This window comes from Bemisia tabaci, chromosome 2 (genome assembly GCF_918797505.1).
Source record: "Bemisia tabaci chromosome 2, PGI_BMITA_v3".
NCBI lineage: Eukaryota > Metazoa > Arthropoda > Insecta > Hemiptera > Aleyrodidae > Bemisia > Bemisia tabaci.
The window spans coordinates 76,391,169-76,410,502 of record NC_092794.1 but is presented as its reverse complement, the minus strand read 5'-3'; the positions used below and the strand labels follow the sequence as shown (position 1 = coordinate 76,410,502).

The window sequence follows — 19,334 nt, the reverse complement described above, 5'->3', positions numbered from 1 at the left end:
CAGCCCTCAAAACCAAATATAGGAAGAGGTCGTGCAAATTCTAATAAAAGTAGCCCAAAGGTTGGCAATAGTCAACGTGATAGGAAACCTCCAGCGTATCTTAAAGATTATAAAACTAATTAAATTGTATGAGACCAATCTGTTTATTGTATTTTTTTTATTGTAAAAAAAAAAAAAAAGGGAAGTTATGATAGTATGCTAGTATACCATATCTCATATATGTAGAGAGCGCTGTGCTCTCCTGTACACTACTGTGACCGAGGACGGCCGGAAGCCATCCAACCCAATACAGATTCATCATGGCTGCCTAGCTATCGTCTTGTCCTTTCGTCTTCTCCCCTTTCCTTTATTGATTAGGATTGCTCCTATTCAAACCCTTTGTGTATTTTTAAGCACATCAACAGTTTTCTCGTGAAAAATATAATAAGAATAAGTCCATAGTCTCCAGATCGCTCCGAGGTGCAACACGCCGATTGATGAACTACACAATGTGCCCCCTCACCCTCACCAACACACACACCCTCTCACCAACTACCACACACCCACCCTCACACACCCTCCCACCAACTACCACACACCCACCCTCACACACCCTCCCTCACCCTCTCACACAGACCTGGTTCCTACGTTCACAGTGGAAACACACTGCAGAGTCCTTATAATGAACATCAATTTCTGTTTTTGTAGTAAGGGAAAATAAAGGAAGTGCAGCAGAAATTGGTATTAGTAAGAACAAAATCTGTATTTGATTGAAATAAATTGTGGGTAAATAAGGAACAACTGAGAAAGGTATGAATACATACTATCAAAAACAAATTGAGAGAAAAAACTTGAGAAAAGGTTGAGTAGACTTCACTCACCGGCACGAACAAACAATATGTAATTGATTGAAGACAACATTGGGAGAGAAAGTTAACTACCCAACTTAAGTGAACATGCTAGATTTCGTCAACAGTAAGATTTTACAAATTTTCGCCATAAATTTCTGGTAGCGACAAACACTTAGGATTTAATTGGAGTTAATCATGTTCTGAAATATTCAGAGTTTCTTAAGATTACAATTCTGGTGCCTTCCACTTCAACAAGGAGTCATTTTTTCGATGTGTAAACGAACTTCCTCTGAAATTATAGCCTTAAGTTCTGATAAAGTAAAAAGTAGGTAACAAAGCTGTCGCTTAGAAAACACAATAGAGAAATTATCTTAATTAATAGTGACTAAAATTCATAATTAAAACACATACAATTTTTGAGCACGTGGTTGTGAAGACCACATAGTTGTTAACCTCTGACGAAACACCTGGTAGAATGAATTGATCGAAAATACTCCAATTTTAACAGTGAATTCTTACGAACTCCATTCAAAAAACAGTGGAAGAGCTTGTTGCAGAAATGGCAATCTCAGTCTCCCTTACGAAGTTTCTTTGGTATTTTTTTTTCTTCACACAGATAACTGCGGCAATGGTGTAAAGGACCAAATATACAGGGTTATCCAAAAGTCACTGACCACCCCTATAACTTTTTTCCTAATTGAGATAGAAGTTTGAAACATTGGCAATGTTCCTCGGTCTGAAGTAGCAACTTTTCGGTTCCCCCAAAATATTGGGGGGCGGCCCCCCCTAAGGGGGCGGGGGCTAACTTTTTTTCAAATGGCAACCCCCCCCCCCTTTGTGATACTTCATTCGAAAGATAAGAAAAAAAGAAAATTTTTGGCGCAAACCGCAGGTCAAAATGTTGAGTTTTGACAGAATGGCGGAAATTAGACATCTCCGTTGTGTATTGACGGATTGGCGTTAAACTCGGATTCCTAGGGTTTTTCGAGACGAGAAAAACGATTCTGGCATTGGTTTTCCAGAAAAGTCAGTCTATTTCAAAATGGCGGCGGTCAAAATGGCGGTGGTCAAAATGGCGGCCTAGAGCGGGAAGTGGATATTTAGGCTGCTTATCGTTGGATTTGTATGAAACTTGGTATCCGGGGGTATTTTGGCACGAGAAGAACGAATCTTTCATTGGATATCTGAAATTCCGACAAATTTCAAAATGGCGGCGGAAAAATTGCGGGAAATCAGTTTTACGGCTGTTTACCGATGGATTCGCATGAAATTCGATATCCTGGTGGTTTTTGGCTCGATAAAAAGGAATCTTGCATTAGATTCTTGAAATACTGAATAATCGATATCGAATTTCATGCAAATCCATCGGTAAACAGCCGTAAAACTGATTTCCCGCCATTTTTCCGCCGCCAGTTTGAAACTTGTCGGAATTTCAGATATCCAATGAAAGATTCGTTCTTCTCGTGCCAAAATACCCCCGAATACCAAGTTTCATACAAATCCAACGATAAGCAGCCTAAATATCCACTTCCCGCTCTAGGCCGCCATTTTGACCGCCGCCATTTTGAAAAAGACTGACTTTTCTGGAAAATCAATGCCAGAATCGTTTTTCTCGTCTCGAAAAACCCTGGGATTCCGAGTTTAACGCCAATCCGTCAATACACAACGGAGATGTCAAATTTCCGCCATTTTGAACTTTGACCGGCCGCCATTTTGTCAAAACTCAACATTTTGACCTGAGGTTTGCGACAATTTCTGGGACACACATGTTGGTGCCTTCATAATTTTGGAAGCCCTGATCTTAGATTAATGAAAATTTGGCAAAAAAGATAATTCTGCAGCAGCCCCATCATATGCGAACCTAGAAAAATTTTATGGGAGGGCCATGGACCAATGCAACTTTGTCGAGGGTCCAGCGGTATTGAAGGGCGAACCAACAAGTCGGCACAACTAGGCTACATTCTACTATACCGAGCCACTATTTCTGGCTCATCCATGAAAGCACCTATCTGTTCTAGGTAAATACTTAATAGGACTATCTGTTGAAGAAATGCCTGGTCTCGGCATGCCGTTATGGGAAAAAGCGGGTAAAAACCTATGAGAACCCGTAGGCTGATTAATGGTGTTCGTGTGGTTCAAGTTGGATAACTGCATACCTACGAGCAAGTTCAAGGAAGTATCTCTGAGGTTAATGCGTTTCGGTGACATGGTGCCTTTTAGTAAAACCCTTTTTGCCCAATGAACTAGGTCCTTTTCGCATAATATCCTCCACATATAAGTTCTAAAATGAGTCAGCAACGTTGATTTCTTAGTGGGTCATTCCAACGTCTGCTGCGTCAGGCCACTTCCCTCTCTTTGACTCTCCAATGCGACTTTCTGTATCGATCCATTATATTTTCAAATAATGTTTCTACGTTCCAATGAATGTACAATGACAATCGCAAAAAGTATGTTATCCTAAAGTTTAAATCCTAAGCTTGAAGTAGAAAAAAAAATTGAAAATCCAAGAGTATGTATTTTGTACAATTTTGCTTGAACAATGCATGACCTAACGATTGAAAATTTGGAAAAATCCCAAATTACAGCCATTTAAATCATTTTTAGCTCAATTTCGACGGCAAATTCAGAGAAATGGGTCTAGAAACATAACAACACGAAAAGTCCCTTCCACCCCTCTAAAATTTTACCTCATTAATATTTTGAGACGAAACTTTGGAGATGTTCATAGATTAATGTTAGTCACTGTTAAGAACTTCCAACATTTTCGGGTTCCCCACGGGGATTGGCTGCGGACCCCAATTTTTTTTTCCAATGGCAACCCCCTTTTGTGACTCATCAATTGGAAGGGCATAAATAAAAAATATTTGGCGCCAACCGCAACGCAAAATCTTGATTTGTAACAAAATGTCGGCCGGTCAAAGTGCCGAATGGAGCAAAAATTAATATTTCCGTTATTTACCGGAGAGTTCGCGTGAAACTGAACACCCGGCGGTTTTTTGGCACGAGAAAACCGAATTCGGCATTAGTTTTTTGAAAAACCAGTTGGTTTCTAAGCGGCGACTGTAAAAATGACGATTAAAGAGAAAACTACGAGTAGCTCAGCTGTTAACAAGAAGCAATGCCGGATTCAATTATCTCGTACCAAATAACTCTCAGGCACGAACTTAGATGTAAATCCATTGATAAACAGCTGAGACACTCGTAATTTTCTCTTGAACTGTCATTTTTACGGTCGCCATTTGGAAACAAACTGGTTTTCTCATAAAAAGGAATGCTAAATTCGCAGGAGAAAACCATGCAAAAAATCCAAGGAACGAAGTTTTACGCGAATTTACCGGTAAATAACGGAAATATTAATTTTTGCCTTATTCGGAACTTTGACTGGCCGCCATTTTGTTACAAATCAAGATTTTGACTTGCGGTTTGCGCCAAAGACTTTTTTGTTTACCCTCTTTTGGTCGACGTGTCACAAAAAGGAGGTTGCCATTAGAAAAAAAGTTGGGGTACGTGGCCACGCCCTGTGAGGGCCCCAAAATGTTGGAGTTCTTAAAAGTACGAGAAGGAACCAAAAAAACCGGAATTTTGCTGTAACTTGGCAACGGTGGAAAATATCCGGGTTCAACCGCTAACAGGTGTAACTAGAAGCTATGAAGAGTCACTAGGCCCGATTTTAACGTCGTAGCACATTCTCTTTTACTTTGGCGAGACTTGGTACAAGAGGTTGTCTGGCGAGTTCGCTGTTTTCGAAGATGGGTGATTTTCACGGGCAATGCGCAACAAACTCTGTCAATTCTTGGAGTGAATCTTGCAGAGAACATGTTTCACTCATTACATACGTGAATAGATGCTTTTCTTTGTTTTAGAGTGTGATTCATTGTTCGAACTCCGGCTGGACGCCCAGCGGCAGTCACCGGATAGAGCGCTAAATAGGGGATCAATTCGCAACAACTCGTTTTAGGCCCATATTTTTCACACCAATATTTTGAATATTTCTGCAATATGTTTAAGTAAAATCTGCTAGTAAATTAAATGAACTATAACCAACCTCATTCACAAAAATGCAATTTTATCCATCATTTGCATCGGTTCTATCCAAATGGCAATGGCTGTTTGGAGCCATACAGGGGCTCCAAATGGCGATGGCTGTTTGGAACCATACAGGGGCTTTGGGCGATACAGCACCATTTGAAAAGCAAAAAGCCTACTTACAGTAAAATTTTTGATGAGGTTTGTCCTCCAGAAGCAGCACTTCAAAAGGTTAACAGAGAAAGTCGTGTTTTTATCGAGTAAGAGAGAAAATCTTGAGCGCTAAGTGTTGTTACTGAAATTGACCCATCTTCAAAAACGACGAACTCGCCCGACAACCCCTTAAACCAAGTCTCGCCTAAATAAAAGAAGATATGCTACGACGTTGAAGTTTGGCCTAGTGACTCTTCATAGCTCCGAGTTACACCTCCTAGCGGTGGAACCCAGATACTTTCCATCATTGCCAAGTTACAGGAAAATTTCGGGTTTTTTTTTTTTTGGTTCCTCCTCGTAGCTAACATTAATCTATAAACTTTCCCAAAGTTCCATTTCAAAATATTAATTAGCTAAAATTGTAGAGAGGTGAAAGGGACTTTTGGGACACCCTGTATGATAGATTAATACAGAGAGTCATAATGGTAAAAAAACGGGAGTCAGGGAAATGGAATTCGTTGAAACGGACTTTTTCAAATATCGTTGAAATCCACGCCATCTTTGGGGGTCAATATCTCGCGAGCGGAGCGTCGTATGAGAAAGCCCTTAAAAATTAGGTTCTTACAATGATGTGAAGACCCTATTTACCAATTCTCAGCCAAATCGGAGGGCGCGGGTGACGGGCCTATCACAGTTGACATAAAATGACCCAAATGAGGAAAAAGCCACATTCCTTGTTGCGAAAGTAGTTCAAATGTTTTCAGAGGGACAAACAGCTCCCTACGGCTTCGAGGGCTACTTCTAGGACCCCCCCCCCCCCGGTTTATCTAAGGGCGTTTTGACCCCTTATTCCACTCCCTGCGTTATATATGCGATTTTCAGTTGCTCTCTCAGTAATGTTTCTTGGTATTTCTTTGAACGTGAAAGAAGTGAAAGACTTTCCTCCTTTCAGTCTGACAAATTTTTTACTAGCACAAACTCTACTTTTGCTTTACCTTTTGTTGCTTACATTTAGCAACAATCAGAACTATTGAATAACTATTCAACGTCATAATAATTACATTCATAATAATACTGTGGATGTGACTTTATTCACACGGGTTTATAGCGTTACAATGCGAATGTATATAGAACTCTGTTACCACAGAGACATATCTCATTGTAGCTTAATTAGCTTTCACACCTTTTCAATCGTATTTTATATGCGGAAACACTATTTTTAATACCTGTCGTCGTCCTGTTTTCTCCAATGTAAACCACTGTAATTTTCCCTGAAAAAAAGATGGCACCACAAAGGGTTCTCAGGATCAACGTGGTAATTTCCTTCCTACACATCCTAAAAAGACCATATGGAATGGTCAAATCATTAGATTTCAACGTTGTTACAAGGGCTATGTAAATACTATTAGTTTTGAAGACAAAGCTTTAAAGTTACCATTTCATTTCGAGGGTATTTTATTTTCGGAGGTCTGTCAAGGGCTAAAAAATTCAACAATAATTGACCTCGTTTCAGTTAACGCACAGTATGGCCAATTCACAGACGTTAGGATATTCCCAGGCTTACCTAGTACACGGTGTTCTAGACCAACCGTGACATGCTTTTTTCTCGATTTTATTAAGTCCCAAGAAGTCATAGACCGTGGGGTTGAATACGGAATCGACCTCAAGGAATCCAAACTTTGTGTTCCCAAACCTCCTACCCCCAGCCCCCATAGAGAGTAAAGGGGGGGAGGGGGGAGGGCGCGATCCTAAAAAACGGGATTCCCGACCGAATTGCGATTCAATCGAATTAGAATTGAAAAGTACGGAGCATTATACTCCAGATTGACCCCTAAAAATTCGGAATTGGCCCACCCAAGGCCCGAAAAAAGACCCCCTCTAAATGGTCGAGGTGATCGACCCCAAGGAATCCGAATTTCATGTTCGCGAAGGCTCTCTAGCCGCTTTTGGGGGGTAAACGGGGGGGGGGGGGGGGTTCAGTTTTAAAGTATGCGAGGTTCCTTTTCGGATCGCAAACAGATTGCATTCACCTTGCAGAAGACAATCAATTTAAACCCTAACTGACCCCCAAGAATTCAAGTTGACCCACTCAACGCCCAAAAGTAACTCCCTAAAGAGAGTAAAGACAAGGATGGTGCCCCCTCCAAAGTTTACTCTTCGGTCGCAAAATTGGCGTAAATTCTCCGGAGATATAAAATGCAAAATTGTAAATCGATTTGTAAGGAGGCTGATACAAACAAGAAAATCTGTCCGTTAAAACCTTTCTACAGGATAATTGCACATCTTCATTCAAAAATGTTTTACTAGGTGGACACTGTACAGTCAAAATTGTGTAAAAAAATGTCTTACTTCGTCCATTATATGCAGGGTTCCTATTACGTAAAATTGGTGAGAGGGATTGTTCATACTTATTTTCACACCAAAACTTGGAGTTTCCTCAGATAATTAGAGTACATTTCCACCATGGTGTTTCAAATTCTGGACGACGCTCATTCCCTGATTTTCGAGAGATCATTCCTCGATGAAAAACCAACGTTTTTTCCTACTTCTCTAGGATTGCTTGGAGAAAATTTATAAAATTCTTTGCAGTTCCAAAAATGAAAATCGATTTTCTTTCATCTTCCAGCCGATTCTTTGGCGCTTGTTGACTTTATAATTCCATAAGCGATTTTGATGTTTATATTACTCTGACGATTTGGGGATTCGAGAGGTCAATAATGGTGGCTTAGGTGCGATGACATAAACCTTAAAATGGTACCTCGGCGGTGGAAGAAGAGATTCCCGGTTTCTGGGACGGATTCCCTGAAATTTTTAATGCCCCGATAAATCTCGATTTTCCTGACTCATCCGGTCCTTGACACCATGTTACACATATAAAGCCCATCAGCGCAACCTTAATCTTCCCTAAATACAAACATTTTCAGATTTTGAGACTCTTAACTGAAGGCAAAAATGAAATACATTCTAAAGAGGTAAACAATTTCACATTTCAACAATTGAATTTTATTTAAATTACCCCTTATGCTTAATACGAGAAAATAAATTAGTAAAAAAGAATAAAAAAATGCTTCAACTCTCAATGTTATTTTCTGTCTGGATTCTTCATTTTGATAAATAGATAAATAAATAAATAAATAAATAAATAATTAAATAAATAAATAAAAAAAAAAAAAAAAAAAGGTGGGAAGAAAAATGCACTGCACTTACAATTACTAAACAGATGTAATACTCCAATACAATATTCCAAGACTAATGTATTTGTCCAATGGGAAACAAAATTATGAAAAGAAAATTTAATAATCTTCCACTACAAGCATCAGGATTTTAGGTTCTTGAAATTGTGTACATTCATACAGAGAAAAAGTAAATACAATAGGCTTAAAGGATTTTTGGCAACTTGGGTAAGTTTACCGTCATTTCCACTGCTTAAAATGAGTTGTTTGTTGTTTAGTCCTGTCACTTTTATTCGAAGAGGCTGGATACGGAGAGCAAGTCTGTAATTTTTTCTAGAGGGCTTTAAGACGTTGATAACAGAGTCAGAGGACTGGGTAATAATTACGAGTTTCAGGATACCGTGTGAACATAACCATGTAGGTAACCATGCAGCTTCTCCATTCTAAGCCACAGCAGAGCTTGAGAATAACTGAGATGAATGGATCGACAAATGGGGGTCATTACTGATAAGATGGTAGTTCAATATTATGATAAGGTGCGCCAATATCATTTAAATATTGATACCTTTGATTATCAATATGGATACATAAAATTCTAATAAAATTTATCGGTATTTAGGACTGAGTTCACTTTGAAATTAGAAGCCAGGATCAAAAACATTGCGACTGTTTCTTGAGGGAAGCAGTGGAGGAAGAAAAGAGACAGCAGAAAAAGTTATACTCAGAGAGGGGAACGAAAAACTTATTCTTTCACGTCCGAGTAAATTTTCCGATCCTTGGAAATTTCACAGAGATTCTGCAATTTTCTTCCGCTTTTCTAAATGTATATGTATAGAAAAAATAGTCTGTAATTCTTATCAAATCTCTTGCTTCAAAAAGTTAACAATCTTTCTGTGTAGGTACCCTACTTTACTGATGACCTTTATCTTAGTTGATGCATTAAAAAGAGCCAATTAAAAGTTATGAGCCTTAAATAAAAACATAAGAGAAGATGGTTAGTGTAAAGGAAACCTGAGAATTGGCAAGTCAAAGAATGTCTGTTTCATATACTTTATTGGCTACTGCACGATTACCAATTTTAGCAGGGGTATTTATATCACTATTTACTGAATCAATCTCGGTTTTATTTCCATCTGTTGTCTGCATAGTGACAACTTGTGCTAATTGTGATAATGATCCTGATAAACCTGGCGAAACTGACAGGCTAAAGTTAAATTTTTGAAGTAAGTTTGATTCAGAGCCAGTTTTCTTTAATTGTAACAGGTCAGGGGCAACCTGATGAGGAGATGTGAGTGATGTGGAATTACCTGACCGTTGTAGCTGCTGCAATCGAGTGTACTGTTCCTGAAGTTGCTTCTGTTTGCGTAATAACTCTTGGTGTCGCGTTTCAAGCTCCTCCTGACGAGATTTGCTTTGCGTTCCGTCTTGCGAATTGATTGAGTTGACACTTTCACAACTAGATGAGTTGGAAATCGCTGATTCAGAGGTAGAACTGGTTTTCTTCAAGCTTGATCGTGACGGCTTGTTACGTTTGAGATGGACAGATGAGCCTCCAACATTGCACGTTGTTACGGTGGTAACAGTGCTAGATGGGCTGATGGTAGTTGGGGACGCAAGGGGTGATTTAGAGCTGGTACGAGGTGGTGGAGGCGGAGGAACTCGCTTGTTGATGAGTTCCACAGAGCGTTCCGGAACTGGAGGTTTGGGTTCTGGAGGATAAGAGTGTGCACAAGCGACTGAAGCTGGTTGAGAATAATCTTTAGTAGGAGGGGGTTGTTTTGAAAATGTCTGAAGTTCATCTAGCAGAGCGTCGAGTGCGTTCTCCGCACGACCGCTGTTGGCTCGACTGTTCCCACTTTGGGGTGGCCCCATGACATGCCTCGCTCCAATGGCCTGAAGGAAAAAACCATATGCTTTTAGGTGATAACTAGACATGAGACGACCAAGCGATTCTATAACTTAGGGCACCCAGGAGAAACTATTTTAATATAAATTCAGTTCCTAAGAAGATGAAGTGAAAACTTTGGAACTACCTATCCTTAGCCACTTTAGAAACTAAAAGAATGATTAAGTATTAAAATGTATGGAGCTTCCGCTTTCAACTACCAAAAGGTTAACCAAAAGACCCTCATGAAAAGTAGACTCATGAACGACACTGCACGAAAAAGCAATGGATTTGGGACCAGCTGAATTTCGCCATTATTAAATATGATTTTCTTTAAAAACTCCTGAGCACAATAAAATTCAAAATTAAACTTTCTCTGTTCCATTTTCAAGAGAAAGGAAGCTGGAAAGTACATTCTTCAGTTATACGTATGATCTAGTAGGCATGTTATGACATCAGATTGGGACTTGGAGCCTATCATATCTCGCGAACAGGAGACCTAAGACAAATGATAAATAAATGCCTCTGATTGATAATGCAGCATGCAGCACAGAGTTTATTGTGTTACCTGCACCTGAGCGCACGTACCTTTAACTGGCCTGCCTCAGGAGTAGTGCCACGTGTCTGTTGATAAAAAGGTATATGAATGGTAAACAATTCATTTTTCACTCCTATTTCCTTCGAAAACGACACAGAAGAGAGCAATTTTGTAAATTATATTTTTTAGAGCAAAAGATAGAGAGTTCCAAAATTATTGGTTTAATAGATAATCTGTATTACCTAATAATACCTTGTCTCTTGATGCCTTTGTAAATTTAATTCGTGTACATAGATATAACGCATATAGTTCTTTGAGCAGTTGCCATATTTTGAAAAGAAAGGAACCGACACACACCGTATGAGAAAGTGCACCACGATCGATATTTAATTTTTTTTATTGCATTCAATTCCTCTTAAAATGCTGATTAGAAGTCATCATTGCGCCAACTTTCTGAAATGCACCATTTTCGCACAATACGCCCGGAACGCTTCAATTATTCGGCGATAAAGAGTCAAAAAGAACAAGGCATTCGAGAACAGGTCTGATGTGAATTAAGGTAAAACATACCGAGTGCCTTGCCTTCTTATCTATTCCTACCTACTCTGGGTCTATCTCCCTCCCGCTCTCGTCCGTTTGACGTTCACTGCTTTGTTCCGACTTTCCTGTTCTTACGCTCATCACGAAACTAATTTGGATCATAAAGCAAAAAGGCGTGCGGCATCCGAGATAAGACTGCCGCTCGGTGCTAGAGTTCCCTTCATTTCCTTGTTGACACACAGCCGACCATTCACTCGAGTGCTGAAATGAGGATTCTTTCTGACTCTTAATCGCCGAATAATTTTAACTTTCCGGGCGTGTTGTGCGAAAACGGTGCTTCGTAGAACGTTGGCGCAATGATGGCTTTTGATCAGCATCTTGAGAGGCATTGAATGCAATGAAAAATTAAAAATCGATCGTGGTGCACTTTCCAATAAGGGAGTTTGCGGGGTCCTTTGTTACAATAAGAAAGTGAACAAAAATGTTAGTGATATTCCGCAAAGCATTTTACCAAGCCTGAAGCACTGTTACAGGGACCAGAGTGCCTAACCAGACCGGAAACTCTTAACGTGGAATTGCTCCGGCTGGTCAAACGAAAGCAACCTAACGAATACGGAATTAGAAGAGAAAAAATCTTACAACATCATGGTGATAACAGAAACATTTTCGGAGAGATGGAGATGGAAAAATGGAGAGTAAAAACTGCTTTCATGCACCTTGTCATTGAAGCCCTTCAATTACTATTTTATTCATTTTATTATGTTTTCCAGCAATGCTACTATGAGCAAGTCAAGTGGTAGGGCATCTGGGAGCATCTTATTTATGATAAAAAACGCTCCAATACAAAGGGTAATGTAAATCTGAACGCCCAAGGGAAGTGACAAGTTGTAATACATCTAGACATCGATTGGATGCAAAAAGTTAACAGGAGCTGTTTGTACAATCTCAATCCGAGAAAATTATGTGTGCACTGAATTATTTGAGATGGTGCTAAAAGAAAAAAACTGAAAACATGGCAGATGCTCATATCGTTGCCTTGAAAGAGTTTAACGCAAGAATTGGTAAATTAAAGTAATTTTCAACTAATGACGATTTGCTCAGTAGAAAAAATCGAGTAATATAGGAAAAAAATTGATGAAAAAGTAAATTAAACTGAAATGAAGTGAATTAAAAAATTGACAGATGCTCATATCATTGCTTTCGGAGAGTGTAACACAAGAGTTGGTAAATTAAAAGAATTTTCAACTAAAGACGAATTATTCATCACTAGAATAAATCTGAATAAATACAGAAAAAAATGAAGTCATAAAAAAGTGAATTGAGTGGGTAGGTACCCTACTAGCTGAAACCATGGAAACGTCAGGTGCTACCATTCTTAATAAACGGTCGGAAAATCTCTAGCATCGTCTCTTTTGGATAATTTGTCCTTTTCCACTGCATGATAGGGATAGGCAATTCTCTATTTTGCGCGTACAGCGAAAAATTAAATTTTATCTGAAACAGGCTCTACTCACCAGCTCAATTTATTTATTGACGGCAAAAGGAAGAAGTGAGATGGATTTGTCTGAAAATTCACAAACCCTACATCTGATACAAGATTTTGAAGTGTAGAATAAATTAACGGTATCCGGCCATTTTTCATGCACTTTAAAAATAAAACTGAATTCATTCGAAGTGGTAAATCCTACACCCAAAAATGTGCCAAAATCGAGTATGGAAGTAGCATTATTTAAGGGAGCGGAGAGGAAGCCAAAGAGTTTAGTGAGAATTTGAAGCTCAGGCTACTTGATAGTGAGGAAAATAAGAAAAATATTGACTCAGATGGCTTAGGAATCTTCACGCAGGCAATTGAGGAAACAGCTCTCAAAACAAGATTTTATAATGTTATAAAAAAGGCAAGTAACTAAAGCTGCTAAAGCTATGAGACACAGAGATTTTAGCACCAAACTGTCCTCCAAGAAAAAAGTAAATACAAGACAAAAATGAAAAATAAAAAGTAAAAAAAGAAATTCCATTAACAAAATTAAAAGAAATGTAGGTAGCAGAAGTATAACAGAAAGTACTTTTGGAAAATCATTGAGAAACATAAAAGCTCTTCAAACACAGTAGTGTTTCCCCGACCACCTGTATCAGATTTTCTGCACAGTTATTTCGAGGCGGATGAAGTCGGGGATTGCAAGGGCGAAGAGGAAACCGATCCCAAGGAATCCGAATTTCACCATCCTGAATTCCCTTCCCTCCCTGACCCCTTGAGGCTACTAAATGGGGAGTCCTGCCTTTAAAAATTGAGATCCGTGTCACAATTTTGATCTGAATTCATACCAGAAAGTCCAAAATCGGCCCATCCCTGTGCAAAATATTGACACCCTAAAGTCGGGCCCAGCTCCATGAAATGCTAGAGCATAAAACTGACGTAGAGACCCAGAAAAAAGGTGTTGACTTGTGTAATTAACCGTAAGGAATCCAAATCTGACAGTCCCGGAGCCCTTCCCCCCCCCCCCCCCCCCCCGGACCTTGCTGATGGGGTACTGGACAAGCCCTGGACCAGTCGAATTTATGAGTTTAGGGCACCCTTCTACCTCATCAGCGATACGTTGAGAACTGCAAAACCGTTAGATTTGGATTTCTTGGGGTCGACGCCCGAGCAGAATCTCAGGGGGTGATTCTTTAGGTCAAAATAAGGCTTATTTTCATACAGACATGGGTTCTAGAGTTAAACCCCATGAAGCCACAACCACCAAAAGTTTTAAAAATACCTGCATCTTTGGATCAATTTTTGGAATAATTTTGGGTCGATTGTCATAAAAATTTGTAGCTAGAAGTAATTTTTAACCATTCAAAACCATTTCAAAGCCAAATAAATGAGTATGATAAATCGTAAATTGTTGTGTAATTTTTTGATGAGTGTTTAGAGGATCCACAACTTAAAATGTATTAAATTTTTTATGTATGGTGACATAACTGTCGTTTTGACTACACATTTTAATTTAGAAAGAATGTGAAAAATTACGAATGCGGAAATTTCAGCATTTTTTTGATGGGATGAATCGTTACCAAGATATTCAGCATTTAAGTGAAGCCGTGCCCCTTAAAAAGGGAGTGCTTAACTGTTTGATTTGGGTTGGTGTCAACCACTATGTCACTCGGTTCCCCTTATTTTTTGCAACACAACGGTTTTCTTATCCACAGATCATGACTCATCAACACTCGGAAATATTTCTCCTCTCTTTTTACCTGCTTTTCGTTTGAACCCATGCATCAGTCATAGGTGGGAGATTAAGTTAAGGATGGGTGAAACAAGAAAAAGAGGGGGAACAAATTTCCAACCAGTGTTAAGGCATACCTCATAAACGACTGATCTCATTAAAATTCTCCAAGGACATACCAGTCATATTTTTTTCCTTCTTTTTGAATCCATAGTGAAAACTGCAAACATCTAAGAGTTGACACCGAATTTGACGCATTTTCAGTTGAGGATCTCTCAAATTCTCCCTAAAAACTTACCAGGCATTAATATTTACCTCAAATTTGGCCTATGCTGTATTACTAGCAGCCAAAAATTTTCAGGACACCCGAGCAAAAACTGTCTCTAAAGTATGAAAAAAAAAACCTGGATATTTACTTAAAACTTTGGGTGGTTGCAGCCTCGTGGGGCTTAACTTTACGACCCATATGTGTAGGGGGGAAAAGTCTTAAATGGGACCTGAAAAATCGCCCAATTAAATTCTATTTGGTTCAACCTGTGACACTTTGCACATAAACCGGTATGGAACAGGACAAATAGGAATAAAACGAGAATAATCGGTACAAATATGGAAAAACTGGGAAAGATCGATAGGAGAAGCCAAGATAAAGTGGGATGTACCAGATACATTGCAGTACATTTGGATGAAACATGAGGGTTCCGGATAAAATAGGATAAAGGGATACATTATGTCAAAAGAGGATGAACACAGATAAAACGCGCTACATCAGGATGAAATCAGATGGCTATGTACGAACCAGAATAAAAAGGGATGAAGCGGAGTAAAACCTAAAAAAATGATCGTTGTTTACCATCCTATAAGAAATAAAAAATAAACATAGCGTGAAAAACGCTTTTTTAATAGAATAATCGTACATACTTTGATGTTAGCCCAGGAAAAAAAATTTTAAAGTTAGTCCATGCATAAATACGATGTGTACAAGATATCCCTTTAAAAGTGTTATAAAACGGTCATATCCATTAGGCTAGTTTAAATTAGGACTAAAGAATAGATAAGAAGATAGCACAAAAAAATAAATAATCCGACGTAAAAACCTCTTATAATCAGTTACTGCGGTCTAACAACATGATATGAAGCAAAGAATCAAAATTGGGTTCTGTCAAAATTCACTATGGGCCAATGCACGATGAGATAGGATTTTAATCTTGAAAAGTTATAATCGGTATTTTAATGGATTTACTAAACATGCTAACTTGAGGGGAGAGGCTCTTGAAAAGTGTAATATACTAATATCACAGTGGAGGGAGGAAGGGGAGTTTGTTCTGGTAATCACGGGTAGATATCAAAAGTTCACAAAAAGGATTACAATTAGAGGCCAAGGGAATGGTATTTTTTAACAACTGACACACAAAAAAAATTGTTCGGTAATTAATTGGCAACTCCAGTAAGGGCTGGATCATTAAAGAATCAACGTAACAACTAACTAGAAACTTGACACTATTAGATTTATCAAAAGAATAAGCTGGAGGGAAAGTCAAAAACAAAGGTTGGCTCCAACAAAACAAGCCAGGTTTAAGTCGACAAAAGATTTTTCCCGAGGCAAACAACATGCCGTAAATTTAAAATTAAAGAAAAAGACATACTCGTACATTAGGTTTTTTTTGCTCTCTCCGACAGAGCAGGCTGATAAGGAGAATTTTACAATGGGCCTGTTGCAAACTTTTGCTAGAGCAAAACTAAGAGTTGTTTCCTGCAGATAATGCCTCAAAAATCACGATGAGCGCATCGGCAAAGTCTGAAATGCACTTATAACTTCACAATCTGCGTAAGATTTTTGAGCTTCCTGCTTCGAAAACGATACTACGGTACAGGTGAACATTTTGTTAAAGGAGTCGTTCCATTGGCGACAATACTCATCATGGCCGACGCCAGTCCGCCAAAACACGTGTGATGGGACGAGATAACACCTGAACAGAATTAAACCAGATAACAATCGGCGTGTTTACGTTCATATTTTCCTCGCCCGCCTGAATTGACCTTGAACTCTCCTCGAATTACGCGAGGAACTGCGCAAGCGTCGGCCATGATGAATATTGCCGACGATGGAGCGACTCCTCTAACAAAATGTTCACCTGTGCAGTAGTATCGTTTTTGAAGCGGGAAGCTCAAAATAACGCAAATTTCTTACGCAGATTGTGAATTTATGAGTGCATTTCAGACTTTGCCGATGCGCTCATCGTGATTTTTGAGGCATTATCTATAGGAAACAACTCTTCATTCTGCTCTAGCAAAAGTTTGCAACAGGCCCATTCATTATTATTTTTCATTGAGCAGTGCAAGGAGAAACATACAAATTCCAGTGATTCATCTTTAAAATTGGAATTAAAAAAAAAAAAACCCCAATGAGTCAGTTAAGTCATTTTTTTTTATTGTGTCACTCGAAAGTAGTAAGTGACCGAAGCTTACGGTTTTTTTCCTAAATTTTTTTGATGACTGCAAACAGGAGAAAAGTTTATTTGAAAGTGCCAAAAATTAGGGTGGCCTAAAACGGCGTTTGAACTGCGCGCTCGTAGGTCTTGGACGTACACGTCACGATCAATATGGCGGCGGAAAGCGTAGTGGAAGAATACACGGCGGCGACGCGTTGGCGGTATGTTTTTGTTGGTCAATTGGAGGTTATGTCGGTTACTTTGTTTGAAATTCATATCCATTGTTCTTAATTCTCTAAGCTTTTCAATCAGAATGCGATACAGATGTATGTAGGATATGAAACATTCACACAGAACTTACTTAACCTCAAACGAGAAATCGTGATGTCAACAACGGCGGCGTGGCGGTAGTAAGCAGGTCGGCTTCGCCGCCGCCATCTTCCCGTCTTATGACGCGTAGATCCAAGAATTCACGGCGGTCGGTTCAAACATGTTTTCGAGGACCCCTAAAAAGGAAGCGTTATATCTCCGCGGAGACAATATTTCGTGAAATTTTGACGTGCGCATCGTTCTTCTCGTACCGAAAACTGTAAGATTCGACTATTTGCAGGCAAATCCCTCCCGAGCTTAACTGACTCATTCTAAATTTACAACTATAATTGAGGAGCTAAAGGTGTATTTAACTGAGAAGAGAACATCGAATCATGTGGTGTGAATTAACGTTCCATCCCAATATGTCGAATTCGGATGGTATCTACGAGAAACCGTTGGCACTCTTCAAACAAGGTTCTATCATCTTGATTTCACACTTCGGACCTCGAATCACACTAATCACTAGGAAATTTAACTGAATCACTAGTACTTTTCACTCGCTGGTTTAAAATAATACTAAGTAGAGACGATTACCTCATAAGAAGTTAAAAGGCAGCTATGGTGCAGTAGGCTACTCTCCCAAAACGCACTTGTTGTTACCATGATGATTGGGTTAATTGAAAAAATCAAAACAAAAATTGCACAATCACGACAAAAACTCAGATGAAAAAAAACAAAACTATTTTTAACTTCTTATTTTTGAACTTACAGGGCTCATTTTTAGGGAGACAGCGAAATAGGAGTCGAACAGTCTCGTATAAAGGAACTTTCCAACAGACTCAGGTCAAAAACTAAGATAGTCACTAAGTGACCTGCTCACATTGTTAGTCAGCTGGGTGAATTATATTTTTCTTTGCATCAGTTGTATTTTTTGCTTTAACTTACATCATATAAATTTTGTAGAAGCTTATGAGCTCTACTAACTCAATATCATATCTTTGGTGGTTACTTAATAATTTTTTTTTTCTTTCATGTTTTGCGATTAAATACGACTGGAAATTAAAAAGTTTCCTGGTATAACCAGATTTTTTAAGGCTTAATTAAGCTTAAAATTTAAAGCATTTTGACTGAGAAAAATAATATGTATGTAACCATTCGACCTTAAACGATTGAGCTTTTCTGCCAACTTATAGGGGGGGGGGGGGGGGGGGGAGTACTTAACTATGCAGTCAACTCCTGCTATAACCCTGCATGTCAAAGGCTAGAATGAAATTTTCGTTATATTGAGCGTCCTTTGAGGGGCGATAAGTAAACAAATTTAAAAGAAGACAAAGCTAAGGGGTAAAATTTAAAAAGCACATCTTCTATTTTAATTTGTACAGTTTGCATTATTTTTCCTACGGTATTGGATTAAGTTTGTCAACAGGCACGTGCCATCAATTGCCTGTTGAACAGAAGAAAGCAATAAAGCATCAAAGGGTAAGAGTTTGGAAAGCGAACCAAATCCCTGTTTTCAAAGATTCGTATTGATATTCTTACAAGGAGATAACCTTTTGAGCACTCAATGATGCACTGGTCCATTGGTTGCAGTATGATTGTAGTACTTAGCGGTAAGAATGTTTCATAAAAATTAGATATAGTAGTGAGGATTGACAGTTGAACGAAAGCAAAGCCACCCTTCAAAAAACAAAACACAAAAAAACCACGCATTCATGCCATTGTCTTATTCTAGGTACATATTTAGCACTGTTTTGTTTTAAGAGCACCTTGGTTTCCTAGACTTTTCAATGGAGAGGAGAGGCCTCTTTTTATTGAAAATGATCTCCACGAACACTACACCTGTAATCTGTTATTTTGGTAGCTTGCAGGCTTACCACAAAATTTTATTTCCCTCTTCGTACTTAAAGGCTTTATCAGGCAAGATATTAAAATAATGTTCCATTTCATCAAAATTCATTTGCAATAGGAGGTGTTGCGGTGCTGTTACATTCGCTATTTTCAGCACAAATTACTTAAAGTTAACATAAAAAATTCGAAGGACCACCCGATACTTCACCAATGCCGGATTTCAGGTATAGCGGTTTTGTTTACAGCAGAGGTTGACTGTATATTGACCGGTAAGTATTGATGAGTAATTTTGATGGTATTAAAACTGATTCACAGCATTAAATCAGATAGAGGCCTTTCATGATGGGTAGTTCAAAATCTACAAAAATCAATTATTAAATTATTCTGATAAAAA

The 19,334-nt window shown here is 38.7% G+C and overlaps 1 protein-coding gene across 15 annotated transcripts in view; it reads right to left on the bottom strand.

The window, feature by feature from the left end:
* Positions 1–717: 717 nt before the first annotated feature.
* The window catches only part of LOC109037045 (coiled-coil domain-containing protein AGAP005037), a 313,866-nt gene continuing 295,249 nt past the window's right edge, over positions 718–19,334 (bottom strand). For 13 of the 15 annotated variants that reach the window (XM_072296272.1, XM_072296273.1, XM_072296274.1 and 10 more), the window contains one exon: positions 718–10,075. In XM_072296272.1, the coding sequence (XP_072152373.1) occupies positions 9,209–10,075 (867 nt within the window). In that variant the 3' untranslated portion in view covers positions 718–9,208. The remainder of the gene's footprint in view (positions 10,076–19,334) is intronic. The other 2 variants (XM_072296277.1, XR_011899170.1) reach the window with 2 other exon arrangements.